Below are 13458 nucleotides of genomic sequence, written 5' to 3'. Positions count from 1 at the left end.
AGCTTTTTCTGAAGATAAATAGCAATAATGTGCAAAGAATCTAATATATTGCCCAGTACAAAGTAAACGGGCAATGAAAGATAACTGATACTTGAGTAATGCTCTTTGAGTAATACTTTTGACATGGTACAGTAAATGCTGCAGATGTGTGTTTCATCAAGTTCAGAACTTAAAATATTTAGAACCCTCAGGAATAAATTATTTTGATTGTTTCTTAAATAATATCTTTAGATACGAGTGTGAAGAATCTTTTACAACTCTGAATGTAGATATTAGAAATCACCAAAACCTTCTTGATTCTTTGGAACAGTATATCAAAGGAGATTTATTGGAAGGTGCAAATGCATATCGTTGTGAAAAATGTGATAAAAAGGTATGTATTGTTAATAGGGTTTGGGGTTTTTTTGTTGTCTTTTTTTTTTTTTTAAATAAATATGATTACATTTAACAGAATTGAAGGACATCATTTTCATCCTCAAAATTTACCTCTGCTTTATCTGTACTTTGCTATAGCGGTAACAAGAAGATAGTCAAGATGATAAGTAATTTAAACATGTGTCAGGGAAACAACATTGTGAGAAAATAATAAACTGAGAAAATATTTTTTCAATTGGTTGATAAATTTTGGAAGTCGCAATAGCTTAATATCACTTTTTCTTGTAGTTTAAAAGTTGTGCAGTTACTTTCCATTTCTGCCCTGAGACACATTGCTATTGAATTACTTTTTAAAGTTGAGGAGTACAGTTTGCTAATTTTATTTGGTTACATCAGGTCTTCACAACTACCTCCAGTTTTAAAGACCAGATACGATTTTTCAATCCAGCCAGGTAATTTTATCTGTAGCATTTAAACATTTTGTGGCACGGAATTGTAACATATCTTTGAAAACTATTATATGATAAATAGTAAATATTTTCCCACCTTACCCTCTCATCTCCAACTTACTAGCATTGTTTTGACTTTACGCACCCTTTTGATCTCTAAAGCAATACTGTTTGCTTCCTGTAGCTTTGACACAGTTTCTTCTGGGGCAGTTTCTTACAGATCTTGCCACTCTTAATCCATACATTTTTAAAGAAAGCACCTCGGTAACACATTTTTAGAAGGTAATGTGGATCAGACGCAATGTTTATCTATTTAGTTATCAGGCAGTGTTACATATACTAGCATATTGTTACTTAGTTATCTTAAGTTTGCTCATAGCAGATTCTACTTACTAACAAATGTAAACATCAAAAAAGTAACATGATCAGATAGCTCTAGCAGTATGGAACCCAGGTAGTTATTAGTTTCTGTATCACTGATTCTGGCAGTTAGCAACAAATGAGTGGCTACATATATTGAGCTTGGTATAAATATTTTCGAAAACTCATTAGTGACAAAATGACCTTGATTGTGTTCACTATTTATTTATTTGTGAACAAATTTGGATAGATCATAAAGTTTTTAATTATACCATTAAATTTATTTTGTTTTATTTGGATTATAAAAGAGCATTCACTTATATTTACTATTTGTTGCAGGTTGATACTGTGAAGCGCTTGCTGATTAAAAAATTGCCTCCTGTTCTTGCTATCCAGTTGAAACGATTTGACTATGACTGGGAAAGAGAATGTGCAATTAAATTCAATGATTATTTTGAATTTCCACGAGAGCTGGACATGGAACCTTACACAGTACCAGGTGTTGCAAAACTGGAAGGAGATAATGTAAACCCAGATAGTCAGTTGATACAACAGAATGAACAGTCTAAAGATGAGACAGCAGGAAGCACAAAATACAGACTTGTCGGGGTGCTTGTACACAGTGGTCAAGCAAGTGGTGGACATTATTATTCCTACATCATTCAAAGGAGTGGTAAAGATGGTGAGAGAAATCGCTGGTATAAATTTGATGATGGAGATGTAACAGAGTGTAAAATGGATGATGATGAAGAAATGAAAAATCAGTGTTTTGGTGGAGAGTACATGGGAGAAGTATTTGATCATATGATGAAGCGCATGTCATACAGGCGGCAGAAAAGGTGGTGGAATGCTTATATACTTTTTTATGAACGAATGGACACAGTAGACCGAGATGATGAGATGATAAGATATGTATCAGAGCTAACTATCACAAAACCCCATCAGATGATGTCACCAGCCATTGAGAGAAGTGTACGGAAACAAAATGTGCAATTCATGCATAACCGAATGCAGTATAGTTTAGAATATTTTCAATTTGTGAGAAAACTGCTTACATGTAATGGTATTTACTTAAGCCCTGCTCCTGGTAAGTTTCTTAAATTTAGCTTTTCTTATTAATAAAGAAGAATTTTTACTTCATTTGTAGGATTTATCAAGTACCATTAGTGTTTAATGTTTTTATTCAGTTTTTTTATGTTCTTTTTTTTTTTCAATAAAATTAGACTCATTTTACTTTAATGTGTCAGCGTTTTTAGTCCTAGCTATTTTAAAGTCAGGTATTTAAGATGTGTTTAAGAATGTACTTAACTATTTAAGAATGTTTGAATAGTGGCAGTCAGTATATAGAAATACAGAAGAACTTTAATTTTTATAAGAGGTTTTTTTGACTAAGCATTAGTTTGAAATATGAATTGGATAAGTGCTGTGGATTACTTTTAGTAGCTAAGGGGTTTTTTTAAACATGAAACATTTGTTTAAACAGATTTAAACAAAATGTATTTGATTGTTAATGTGCTTTTTACTTAAGGACAAGATCACTTGTTGCCTGAAGCAGAAGAAATCACTATGATTAGTATTCAGCTTGCAGCTAGATTCCTCTTTACCATTGGATTTCACACCAAGAAAATAGTCCGTGGCCCTGCCAGTGATTGGTACATGGCTTTGAATTTTATTTATTTTGTACTTAGAATTGATTTGATTCACTGTTAGTACTCTATTTTTCCCCTACTGTGGGAATCTTATTTAGTAATAATAGTAATAGTTATGTTGAGAGAAGTCGTATTAAAAATGCTCAAATTTAATGGGCCTTTTATTTTTTAAAATTGGATCCTGTTTCTGTTCTTATTTTTAGCTTTACTACGTGGAATTCTGGCATACATATAAAAGGAAGAGGATTTTTAGATTACAGGATTAAGTTTATAACTAAAAGTATGGTGGACATTCTAATACACTGATCTAACAGCCATTCTTAGTATCTCTCAGATTAGAAGACTTTAAGGAAGTATTACTAGATCAGAAATAGTTTATTAATAGATTTGTATCCACCTACATACACAGTTTGTCTTGTGACTATAGGACTAGATCAAGTCGCAGAGCTGGTATTTGTATTAGAACAGACCATGACCATTAATTGTACAGATCTTTCCTCTTTATTTGGTTCACAGAAACCTGTTGGTTCACTGTAGCAAAGTGGAAGCATATTATTGAAAATTCATGTATTTTCTGTTTTAGGTATGATGCACTGTGCATTCTACTCCGTCACAGCAAAAATGTACGTTTTTGGTTTGCTCATAATGTCCTTTTCAATGTTTCAAATCGTTTTTCTGAATACCTTCTGGAGTGCCCTAGTGCAGAAGTGAGGGGTGCATTTGCAAAACTTATAGTATTTATTGCACATTTTTCTTTGCAAGATGGACCTTGTCCTTCATCTTTCACATCTCCAGGACCTTCTAGTCAGGTAATTGAAAGCTTTTCTCTAACTATGAAATACTTCAACGTAAATTGTTTTCTGCCAGATCAAATCAAATAAACATGTGCATCTGTTTGACATTTATACCATATATTAATGTATACATATATTGTTAAGTTCCTTAAAATTATTTCACAGTAATATATGATTATTGGGCACTTTAAAATATAAGGCGTATACCTTATTTAGTTACTTGAGCTTATTTAGTCTTCAGATTTTGTATATTCCACTGAGGTTTAATTTTATAATGGCTGAATTTAAGTGTTTTGAGTAGCATTTTTAGCATAAAACTATACACATGTTTTTTATTTTATTATTTTTTAACAAGTAAAACCGTATAAAGCATCTGCAATGAAATCTTCCCCAGCTTTTTATTTCTTCTCTCAAAAAGTAAATATATTTAATAATTTCAAACCTCATATTTCTGCCTAATAACCGTATTTGTAAACGTACTCTTTTTAATGGAAATGAAAGTATACTGTTCTGTATCATGTTGCTGATAAAATAATCTTGCTTCACAGGCATGTGATAACTTAAGCTTGAGTGATCACTTACTAAGAGCATTATTAAATCTCCTGAGAAGGGAAGTTTCAGAACATGGCCGTCATTTACAGCAATACTTTAATTTGTTTGTGATGTATGCCAATTTAGGTAAGAACTTTTCATAATTTTGCTTTATATATTGTCTCATATTTACATAATAAATGATGAAAGCCTTTTAAAAACACGTGATGAGAACTAATATCTTCTAAAATAGAAGCAGTGTTTCATATTTATACTTGAAATCCATTGCAGATTATCCACATAACTTTTTAGTGGCAATTTTCATCTTGTATTCTAACTTGTGCACCTACTTCTTAACAGTCATTAAGATCAGAAACTGTGTCAGGTTCACGGTTTGGTTTTGTTTTGTTTGTTTTTATCTTAATGCTGGTTTTTAAAAACTACTGATCCTCAGGCTACATTTGACACCATCTGAATCAAAATTCCTAGACTAGGAAAAAAAATCTTTATTTTCTAAAGTATACCACGTGATTGTACTTACCACGTTTAGGATTCACTTCCCAAAGAAGTTGGCCTATTGTATGTAAGTTTTGGTAAAATGTAAGTTGCAATCAGTGATAATATACTTAAGTTGTTTACTTAAATTCTTCTGTTGAAATCTGTATCAATTAGTAACTGTCATTTTCAAGATACTCTTTTCAGAGTAGTCTGCTTTTCATCAAACACCTATTCATTTCTTTTCAGTGGTTCCAGAATAGTAACCTAAAAGAGTTATGCTGTATTATTTTGTTGTGCTATTCCATTGTGTTTTGATAGTTTTTAGTTTTTTGTCTTGCTTCTCACCTAAACTGGAAAATTCTTGTGAACAGCCGTGAGTCACTGTTTTATTGAATAAATTGATAGCCAGAAATATACATAAAAATTTTTTGTAATATTTTCAGTGATGTTTAGATTATTAATTAACAGAAAAAAAGTTAATTTTTTGGTTGAAGTATGATTGTATATAAGTTTTATAAGTGTATAGTATAGTGATTCACAATTTGTAAAGGTTATACTCCATTTATAGTTATTATAGTATGTTGGCTACATTCCTCATAGTGTATAATATATCCTTTTAGTTTACTTTATACCTAATAATTTGTTACTTCTTACTCTCTTACACATGTATTACCCCTCCTCTTTGTCCATCCCCCCTGTAACCACTAGTTTGTTCTCTATGTCTGTGGGTCTGCTTCTTAGTTAAGTTTGAGAACTATTTTTCAGCCTCAAAACAGAAACTAAATAAGCATGAGGAATTTGAAAATTAAAAAACAAGAAAGGAATTTAGACTTTTCTCCGGGGGCAGAGGGATATTCACTAAGGAGTGAGAAAGAGAAAATGGAAGATCACAAAACAGATTTTATTTCTCATTTAATGTAGTTTCTGTCTTTGTCATCATACCTTATTTTGATGAGATGCTTTCTAGGCCCCTCCAGTCTCTATGTCCTAGAAAGTGTACACTTCTGTAGGATTTAGTATAATTGGAATGCCAGAGTCATCATTACTACTACTTTATGGTTATAATAATTACATTTAACTTCACTTAATCAGTGTATTTTCCATTTGATATGTATTCTGTCTATATTTCTGCAGTTTATCAAAGCAGGGGTGAGCTTTTAGTTAGGTCCCTTTTTATTAAAGTGGCACTTGCCTTTTTTACTTTATTTGTGCTACGCTTTATTCTTTTTCCTTCTTTACAGGTATGGCAGAAAAGACACAGCTTCTGAAATTGAATGTACCTGCTACCTTTATGCTTGTGTCTTTAGATGAAGGACCAGGTCCTCCAATCAAATATCAGTATGCTGAATTAGGCAAGTTATACTCAGTGGTATCTCAGCTGATCCGCTGTTGCAATGTCTCATCGAGAATGCAATCGTCAATCAATGGTAAAGTAGAAAGCCTCATTCTTTACAGCAGTTTAAAAATATTGTTAGGCTTCTATAGTACTTAATTAAAATTCTGAAGACTTAAGAAACTGAAGTAGAAGACTGAAGGGACCATACTTTGGGAATATTACATTTTTAAACCATTCACTTTTTCATGTGTTTAAAAGAGACCTTTTTCAAAATGTACTGCCTACTGTGATAAATCCCTTATTTATGAAGTAGTTGGTTTAAGAATTTTAACTTTTTTTCTTTCAGTGTTAGCATTTATATTTTTGCACCTTATCTTAGTATATCATTCGTTTTAATTTAATTTTAATGAATGTTTATATCACTCATTTTAATGAATGTTTATTATGCTTAGGAAACTTAATTTCTGGTTAGTTTTTAAAATAAAAACTTTAGTATTACAATTTTGGAAGAAGTCTGTTGGCTTTTAATTCATTGATGGCTAATGTGTTCTAGGTAATCCTCCTCTTCCCAATCCTTTTGGTGATCCTAATTTATCACAGCCTCTAATGCCAATTCAGCAGAGTGTGGCAGACATTTTATTTGTGAGAACAAGTTATGTGAAGAAAATAATTGAAGACTGCAGTAACTCAGAGGAAACCATTAAATTGCTTCGTTTTTGCTGCTGGGAGAATCCTCAGTTCTCTTCTACTGTCCTCAGTGAACTTCTCTGGCAGGTAAAGGAGAATAAACATTCATATGCCCATAATTTGATTCATTATTTCTTTAAATAAGAAATTCAGTTATGTTTTACCTGCTTTTAGGTTGCATATTCATACACCTATGAACTTCGGCCCTATTTGGATCTTCTTCTGCAGATTTTACTGATAGAGGATTCCTGGCAGACTCACAGGTAGAATACACTTTTTGCCAGAATAATTACATTTTTCTAGGTTCTAGAAACAACTGAAGTTCCTAGTAGTCAAATACATTTTTCTTCAAGCTCTATCAAATGTTCTATCTTTAAAAATATAACCAAAATGAAGGAAATGTCTCACCTATCACAGTTTTGTTTCATTTTCATTATTTTCTCTTAAAGCTTCAGTCTTATACTTAATACTAGCTTTTCCTTTCCTTTTCATGTTTTTCACCTTTCTTTAACTAAGAAAACTAACATTGGCTTTGGATAAGTTTTTAAGTTCTATTAATAGTAATTTACAGTTAAATGTACTTGCTTTTTAAGTAGTCACACTAAGTAACATTTTGTTATCTAAAAATAATCCCTAGTCTGTCAGTGGTTTTATTAGTATATGAGGAGTCAAGAACTAAGGTATCCTACCAACTGACCTTTGATGTTCTTCCCAAAATTTGCTCTTTGCAGTAAAACTTAGCCTGAGAATAATGGTATAGAATTAGTTGCTGAACCCTACCAAGTGAGCCTCACTTTTCTCCCCACAGGCAGATTATTTTTTTGTAATTATTTTGGGAAACAAGTTTGTATACACATCATCACCCATTAGTAATAAGTCAAACAAACCTCTAAAAGTGAACTTAAGTTTAAATAAATAATAAATTTGTGGAACACAGTGCTTAAAGATTAATCATTATAATTTTGAATTTCAGGGGACTAGAAATACTAGACTTCTGAATTAATTTCAAATTATCACCATCAAAGATTTACCATCATAGATTTCCAACAAATCAATGTCAAAATAATGTTAACAAAAAAAAAATTGTCTTGAAATAAAAACATTACAATCTGTATTCATTTACTTTCAGTACCTATTTCAGTATCTTAAAAGAATTGGATACTTTTAGTTGGTCTGATAGGATGATTTTTTTTTTTTTTTTCAGAAGAACTTGTAAGCATGCATTATTTACTATGTGATTTCTTATATATGCTTTAAACTCATCATTAATCTTTTTTCACCCAAGGAAGAGATAATAGTAAAGGTATAAATACTGGATTAATATGGATAATAGTGGGGCTTTTGTAGACAAATTAATAAAATATCGTCAGCAGCTTAACTAAGCATGAAGTATTTTGTTTTATAAAATAAATATTTGATTTACTCAATAAAAGATATTTAAGAGATATTTACAAAATGTCTACTATATGCTGAGCACTATTTACGCAGCATAACAACAGAATCCTAAACAGTATTGCTTATAATGGCTTATGAAAGCTGTTGACACTAATGGTGATGTGGCAGAAATATTGAGTGTCACTTTGTTACCATTTAAAACTGAAGAATAAAAGTAGGTATATATTACAATACTTTTAAGTGTCAAGGCAGACAGTATCAGTGTACATTATTTTGTGTCTGCAGTTATTAGATTTTGAAAAATTACTGAAGTATTTTCTAAACAAACTTTATATTATAGGTATACTGCAAAACAAAGCACATTAAAAAAAAATACCTGCTTTTTGTTTGGAATATAGTGATATCCTATAAAGTAAATGGTACAAAAGAGTATTTTTTGTAGATACGTTCTATTTAGACACTGGTATGAAAGAAGGCACTCTTTTTTACTCACAAGTAACTATAAGTTAGCTTTTAAGAACAATGGTCAATTGACAGTATAAAATGTTATGAGATTTGGTGGAGCTGAAACGGAATGATTAGCAAATCAGATGTATTATACTGTGGGCAGTGAAAATCTGTCTAGCTACCATGAATTCTAATGATTAGAATTCAGGTTAATTTTGTGCTGCCAAATTGTATTACCACTTTTATAGAAACTAGACCCTTACTTTACACCCTGAAATCTTAAAATATGTTCTGACTTGGAGTAACCCATTCTCAACTGAGGCAGTCATGAAGACATAGTTTGTAGTTAACTTTAACGAGAAGAGTATAATATTGGTATCCTTAACTGATTTAGTAATTTGTTTAAATTACAGTGTACCAAAATCATTTTGGGTTGATAATAATTTGGTTAAGACTTTAGACTCTTGAGTCAGACTTTAGCCAGCTCTCCATCTTGCTAGCTGTGTCATTAGGCAAGTTGACTTCTGTACTTGTTTTCTCCTATATGAAGTAGAGTTTCTCATGCTGTCTACTTAGTAATTAACTCTAAGCGTAGGTAAATTAGATGATTATATCAAAGCATGTATTGAATGGCAGACGGTAGGCACCCAAATGTTAGCTAACAAGTACTACAAATTTTTCTGTCTGATTCTTTTTTAGAATTCATAATGCTCTTAAAGGTATCCCAGATGATCGAGATGGGTTGTTTGATACTGTCCAGCGCTCTAAGAATCACTATCAAAAAAGAGCGTACCAATGTATAAAATGCATGGTAGCTCTCTTTAGCAATTGCCCTGTTGCCTACCAAATATTACAGGTGAGAATGTTTTCTTTTAATTTTGTAATAATTTGAATCATAATTAAGGAACACTTTAAAAGAAAAGAATCGTGAAAATTTGGAGTTAGCATTTTAAGTTACTGTTGAAATATTCCAAACTCTTTTAATAAATAATTTTATTTTCTTTTGAAGGGTAATGGAGATCTTAAAAGAAAGTGGACCTGGGCAGTGGAATGGCTTGGAGATGAACTAGAAAGAAGACCATACACTGGCAATCCTCAGTACACTTATAACAATTGGTCTCCTCCAGTGCAAAGCAATGAAACATCAAATGGTTATTTCTTAGAGAGATCAAATAGTGCTAGGATGACACTAGCAAAAGCTTGTGAACTCTGTCCAGAGGAGGTAAAAATTTTTAAAAAGCCACAAATGAGCAACAGATAGAAAAGAAAAGTAATTTTTCATTTTATAGGCCAGTGTTTATTGTATAAAAAAATGTGATACAGTTTGACTTTAGTGTTGATATATTCTTAAATAATCAAATGAGCTTGCTAATTCCTTTGTTACAGTTACCCTGGAGAAATTTCTGTGAAATTGTCTAAAAATCACATGTAGGAAAATCAGAATTGTTCTTTAGTTGTGAATTAGTTTTTCTACAGTAAAAGAAAAAAAAAGATGTCATCTTAGTGGATTTAAAAAAATTATCTCAAAAGAAGTAGATTAAAATAAATTTAAAGTTATTTTATAGTCAAACTCTTAATTTCTTTATAAATATTTGATATTAGGAGCCAGATGAGCAAGATGCTCCAGATGAGCATGAATCTTCTCCACCGGAAGATGCCACATTATATCCTCATCCATCTGGATCTCACTATCAACAGGTAACCAAGAGTTTGTTTTCATTTTTTTATCCCCCAAACAAATTTTTGTGCTTAAAGATTATTTAATTATTTTTCTTGAATATTTTGTAATTTATTAGGTGTGACTTTATATAAAGTAATAAAGAGATTACCTATGATAACTTTGACAAGATGATCATAAGAAGAATGGTTGAAGTGTAATCATGTTATAGTATGTTTTGACTTCCCCTGTAGTATTTTCTTTGTTAGCTAGGCAGCCCTCTTGTACTAATAGCTGTAGGTAATAAAAATGATATTTCACATTAGCATAAAATTAAAAATTATTGTAGAAACATTTAAAACAAAAGTTTCTTGGTTACTGTTGTGCAGCAATATTCAGTTCCAATAAAATGTGTTTTGAAATTAACAATTTGACTAACTTCAATAGAAGAGGGAAAAAAACTGATCAGAAAGGTTCATCTCAAGAAACTTTCATTACAGAAGCAACAGTTTGAGAGGAGAGTTTCTGAGAGATTGTCCTGAAATTAAACCATAAATGTGACTAATTCACATCTTTTAAGTCATGAGTTCTTGAATTTAATGTTCCTCAGATCACATAAAAGCATTTGTTAAAAGCAGAGATTCTCGAGTCCCACCCCTAAGAATTTTTATTTAGTTAGGAGTTGGAGAGGGGCATGAGACTTTATACTTCTAATAAGTTTCATGTTGATGCTGTTGATCAAGGACCCCACTTCAGAAGCCAATTCTCTTAGAGCATTTGGTGATAAAATACTTCTTAAAATAGTTTCTTGAAGTGAAGGTAAAATAAAATCTTATCATAACCTCAGGTTTATGTGTACAGTTTTTCAAAATACTGTTAATATATGCTACTTATTTTTTCTTACAACATCAAAGAATCAATTTCTTAGTTACAGATACCACAAATGGTTTTAAAAGATAAATCCCTAGAAATAGGACATATGTCCACTTTTAGACACTCGGTAGCCCATGATTTTTTTATTTCACCTGAAAAGTTTGACATGCTGGTATGTTTCATCCTCTCAGAATAATCACTTGCATGGACAGCCATATACAGGACCAGTGGCACATCACTTGAACAATCACCAGAAAACTGGCCAACGAGCACAAGAAGGTTATGAAGGCAGTGAAGATGTATCCTTATCTCAAATGAAGGATCAGTGAAATGCCCATAATTAACTGGTTTCATTAAGACCAGGCACTCAGGCCTTAACAATCCAAACTCCTGTAACTGGATAGTATTTTAAATTAGAAAAATTGTTCAACATGGAATAGAAAGTTGATTCACTGTCTCATTTGTAGAAAGTTGATTCACTGTCTCATTTGTAGAAATTTGCTATTGATATGTAAGGCACCTGCAGGAGGAAGTGTGTAATGTTTTGTAATAAATGGCTGTTACTAACATGTAAATGGCAAAGGTGTATATAGTATATTGGTGTTTGACTGTTAATTCTTAAGTAAGAAAATTTTTTGATGAGTGTCAGATCTCCAAAAAAAAAAAAAAAAAGGAAAAAATTTCTTGTTATGTCCACTGCATTCTGCAACCAGTATTGTCAGCTTCATGGCAATTGGATCAAATCCTTCACCAGAAAAAGAAAAAGGGTAACATAAACATGTTCATCCATATCAGTCTCACCAGTCATTTCTTGTTAATTCTTACTTACTGGAGCCCCTATAAGGCTTTGAATTTCTATGGATGATGTCAGGGAATTGGTGATGTAACATTGTTTCTGGATATTTTTAATTACCTTTTTATTCTAGTAATACATTAATCATTTAAAGATACAGTAACTCCATAACATTTACCTTGGCTTCACAATGAGTTTGTGTAGCCAGTGACGTCACAGTTACCTGAATGACAGCAGTTTTCCCCAGAGTGACAGCTCTGTTGCCCAAAGCTTTTATTTCTTACAAGAATAAATATAAAACAAAGGGAGAAATATGACACAGGCTATTTTTAGTTACATATATATTCTTCATAGCTAATGTTTGACAGTTCAGTCTCTTGATGGCATAAAGAATGTGAAACTATTGATAATAGCAATTTTAAAATAATTAAGCAAGTATGCAAAAATTTGCCAGAATATGTGGAACATAATAGAAGACTGTATTTTGTGTGCTTGTTTTGTTTTTGATATATTAGTTTATTTGTTGAAGCTTCCAAAATTCTGTTTAAATGGAGCCCAGTGAAGTGGACATCATCAGAGTCCTGCAGTAGTTTGAAATACCACTGCACCAAGATATCTGTCTGATTTTCTAGTCAGGCACAATTCTAATTGTAAGCAAAGTTGTCCCAGTTCCTCTTCCATTCCAGAAGTCTTGCTGTGAAGTTTAATTAAAAGATAAATTTCTTGTTAGTTAATATAATTCTGAAGTACTATTTTAAAATAAATATTTGTTTCAGGACTCCAAGAAACTCATGAGTAAATACTATATGTAAAAAAAGAATTGGTAACTTTTGAATGTGTGTAATATTTTGGAACCTGTCTAAAAACCAACTACCCTTGCAAACAAATACAGTCCATCCTATACTATTTAAATATTTTGCTGTTTTTGTTTTATAGAAATTATTTTGCTGAATTCACAAATAGAATTTGATTTAAGAAGACTTTTGTCATGTGTGTTTTTGTTTCTTGTTACTCTTTCCTTCTGTTCTTACATGATACATATTGAAATTAATTCCATTGGGGACAGAAATGGAGCTTCCAATGCTTGGAAGAGAAAGCAGCAGCAGCTTAGCAGGCAGAACTCAGAGAAGCCAGCACAGAGGGTCCCTGTGATCCCTAGACCTAGACATTGAACCAGTAGGGGTAGGCCAGGACTGGCTGTGAGAGATTGGTGATCAATCCAGGGAGAGGGCTGGAGCCCAGTGCACAGAGGCAGCCCCAGCGGACTGGAATGCGTTGTTAGCTCTGGCTGGGGATGTGTGTTTAACAGAACAGCCTGTGACACACATAAGAAAGCACCACTGCTAGTGCACAGGAGGAGGAAGAGGGCAATGCAGCTGCACTGTAATAGCTGTCACCACTAGCCCAGAGAGTATTGCTGCCAGAATTCTTGGCATGTTCTTTCGAGAGGAGTGATAGGATTCATTGATAGCATCACAATTGCTGGTGCACAGCTCCTAGGTAGATTTGGGGATGAAACCTGTATCCATACCCAGAGGCCCCACAACTTTACAGGTGGGACTGAGATTTGATTACAGCCTCAATCAGAGGAGGATGATTTGCTCCACTAGTACC

At 32.3% G+C, this 13458-nt stretch overlaps 1 protein-coding gene across 5 annotated transcripts in view; it reads left to right on the top strand.

Moving 5' to 3' along the window:
- The window catches only part of LOC135320462 (probable ubiquitin carboxyl-terminal hydrolase FAF-X), a 102870-nt gene extending 90048 nt beyond the window's left edge, over positions 1-12822 (top strand). For 3 of the 5 annotated variants that reach the window (XM_064483609.1, XM_064483607.1, XM_064483606.1), the window contains 12 exons: positions 232-373; positions 1524-2271; positions 2713-2836; positions 3417-3642; positions 4176-4305; positions 5898-6083; positions 6546-6766; positions 6854-6942; positions 9221-9377; positions 9531-9743; positions 10124-10219; positions 11243-12822. In XM_064483609.1, coding sequence (XP_064339679.1) covers positions 232-373; positions 1524-2271; positions 2713-2836; positions 3417-3642; positions 4176-4305; positions 5898-6083; positions 6546-6766; positions 6854-6942; positions 9221-9377; positions 9531-9743; positions 10124-10219; positions 11243-11380 — 2470 coding nt within the window. In that variant the 3' untranslated portion in view covers positions 11381-12822. Of the gene's footprint in view, positions 1-231; positions 374-1523; positions 2272-2712; positions 2837-3416; positions 3643-4175; positions 4306-5897; positions 6084-6545; positions 6767-6853; positions 6943-9220; positions 9378-9530; positions 9744-10123; positions 10220-11242 lie in introns of those variants that run through there. The other 2 variants (XM_064483608.1, XR_010379615.1) reach the window with 2 other exon arrangements.
- The last annotated feature ends 636 nt before the right edge of the window (positions 12823-13458 follow it).

The sequence above is a fragment of the Camelus dromedarius genome, chromosome Y (assembly GCF_036321535.1).
Source record: "Camelus dromedarius isolate mCamDro1 chromosome Y, mCamDro1.pat, whole genome shotgun sequence".
Taxonomy (NCBI): Eukaryota; Metazoa; Chordata; class Mammalia; order Artiodactyla; family Camelidae; genus Camelus; species Camelus dromedarius.
The sequence above is the reverse complement of the archived record's forward strand: the minus strand, read 5'-3'. Positions and strand labels throughout refer to the sequence as shown.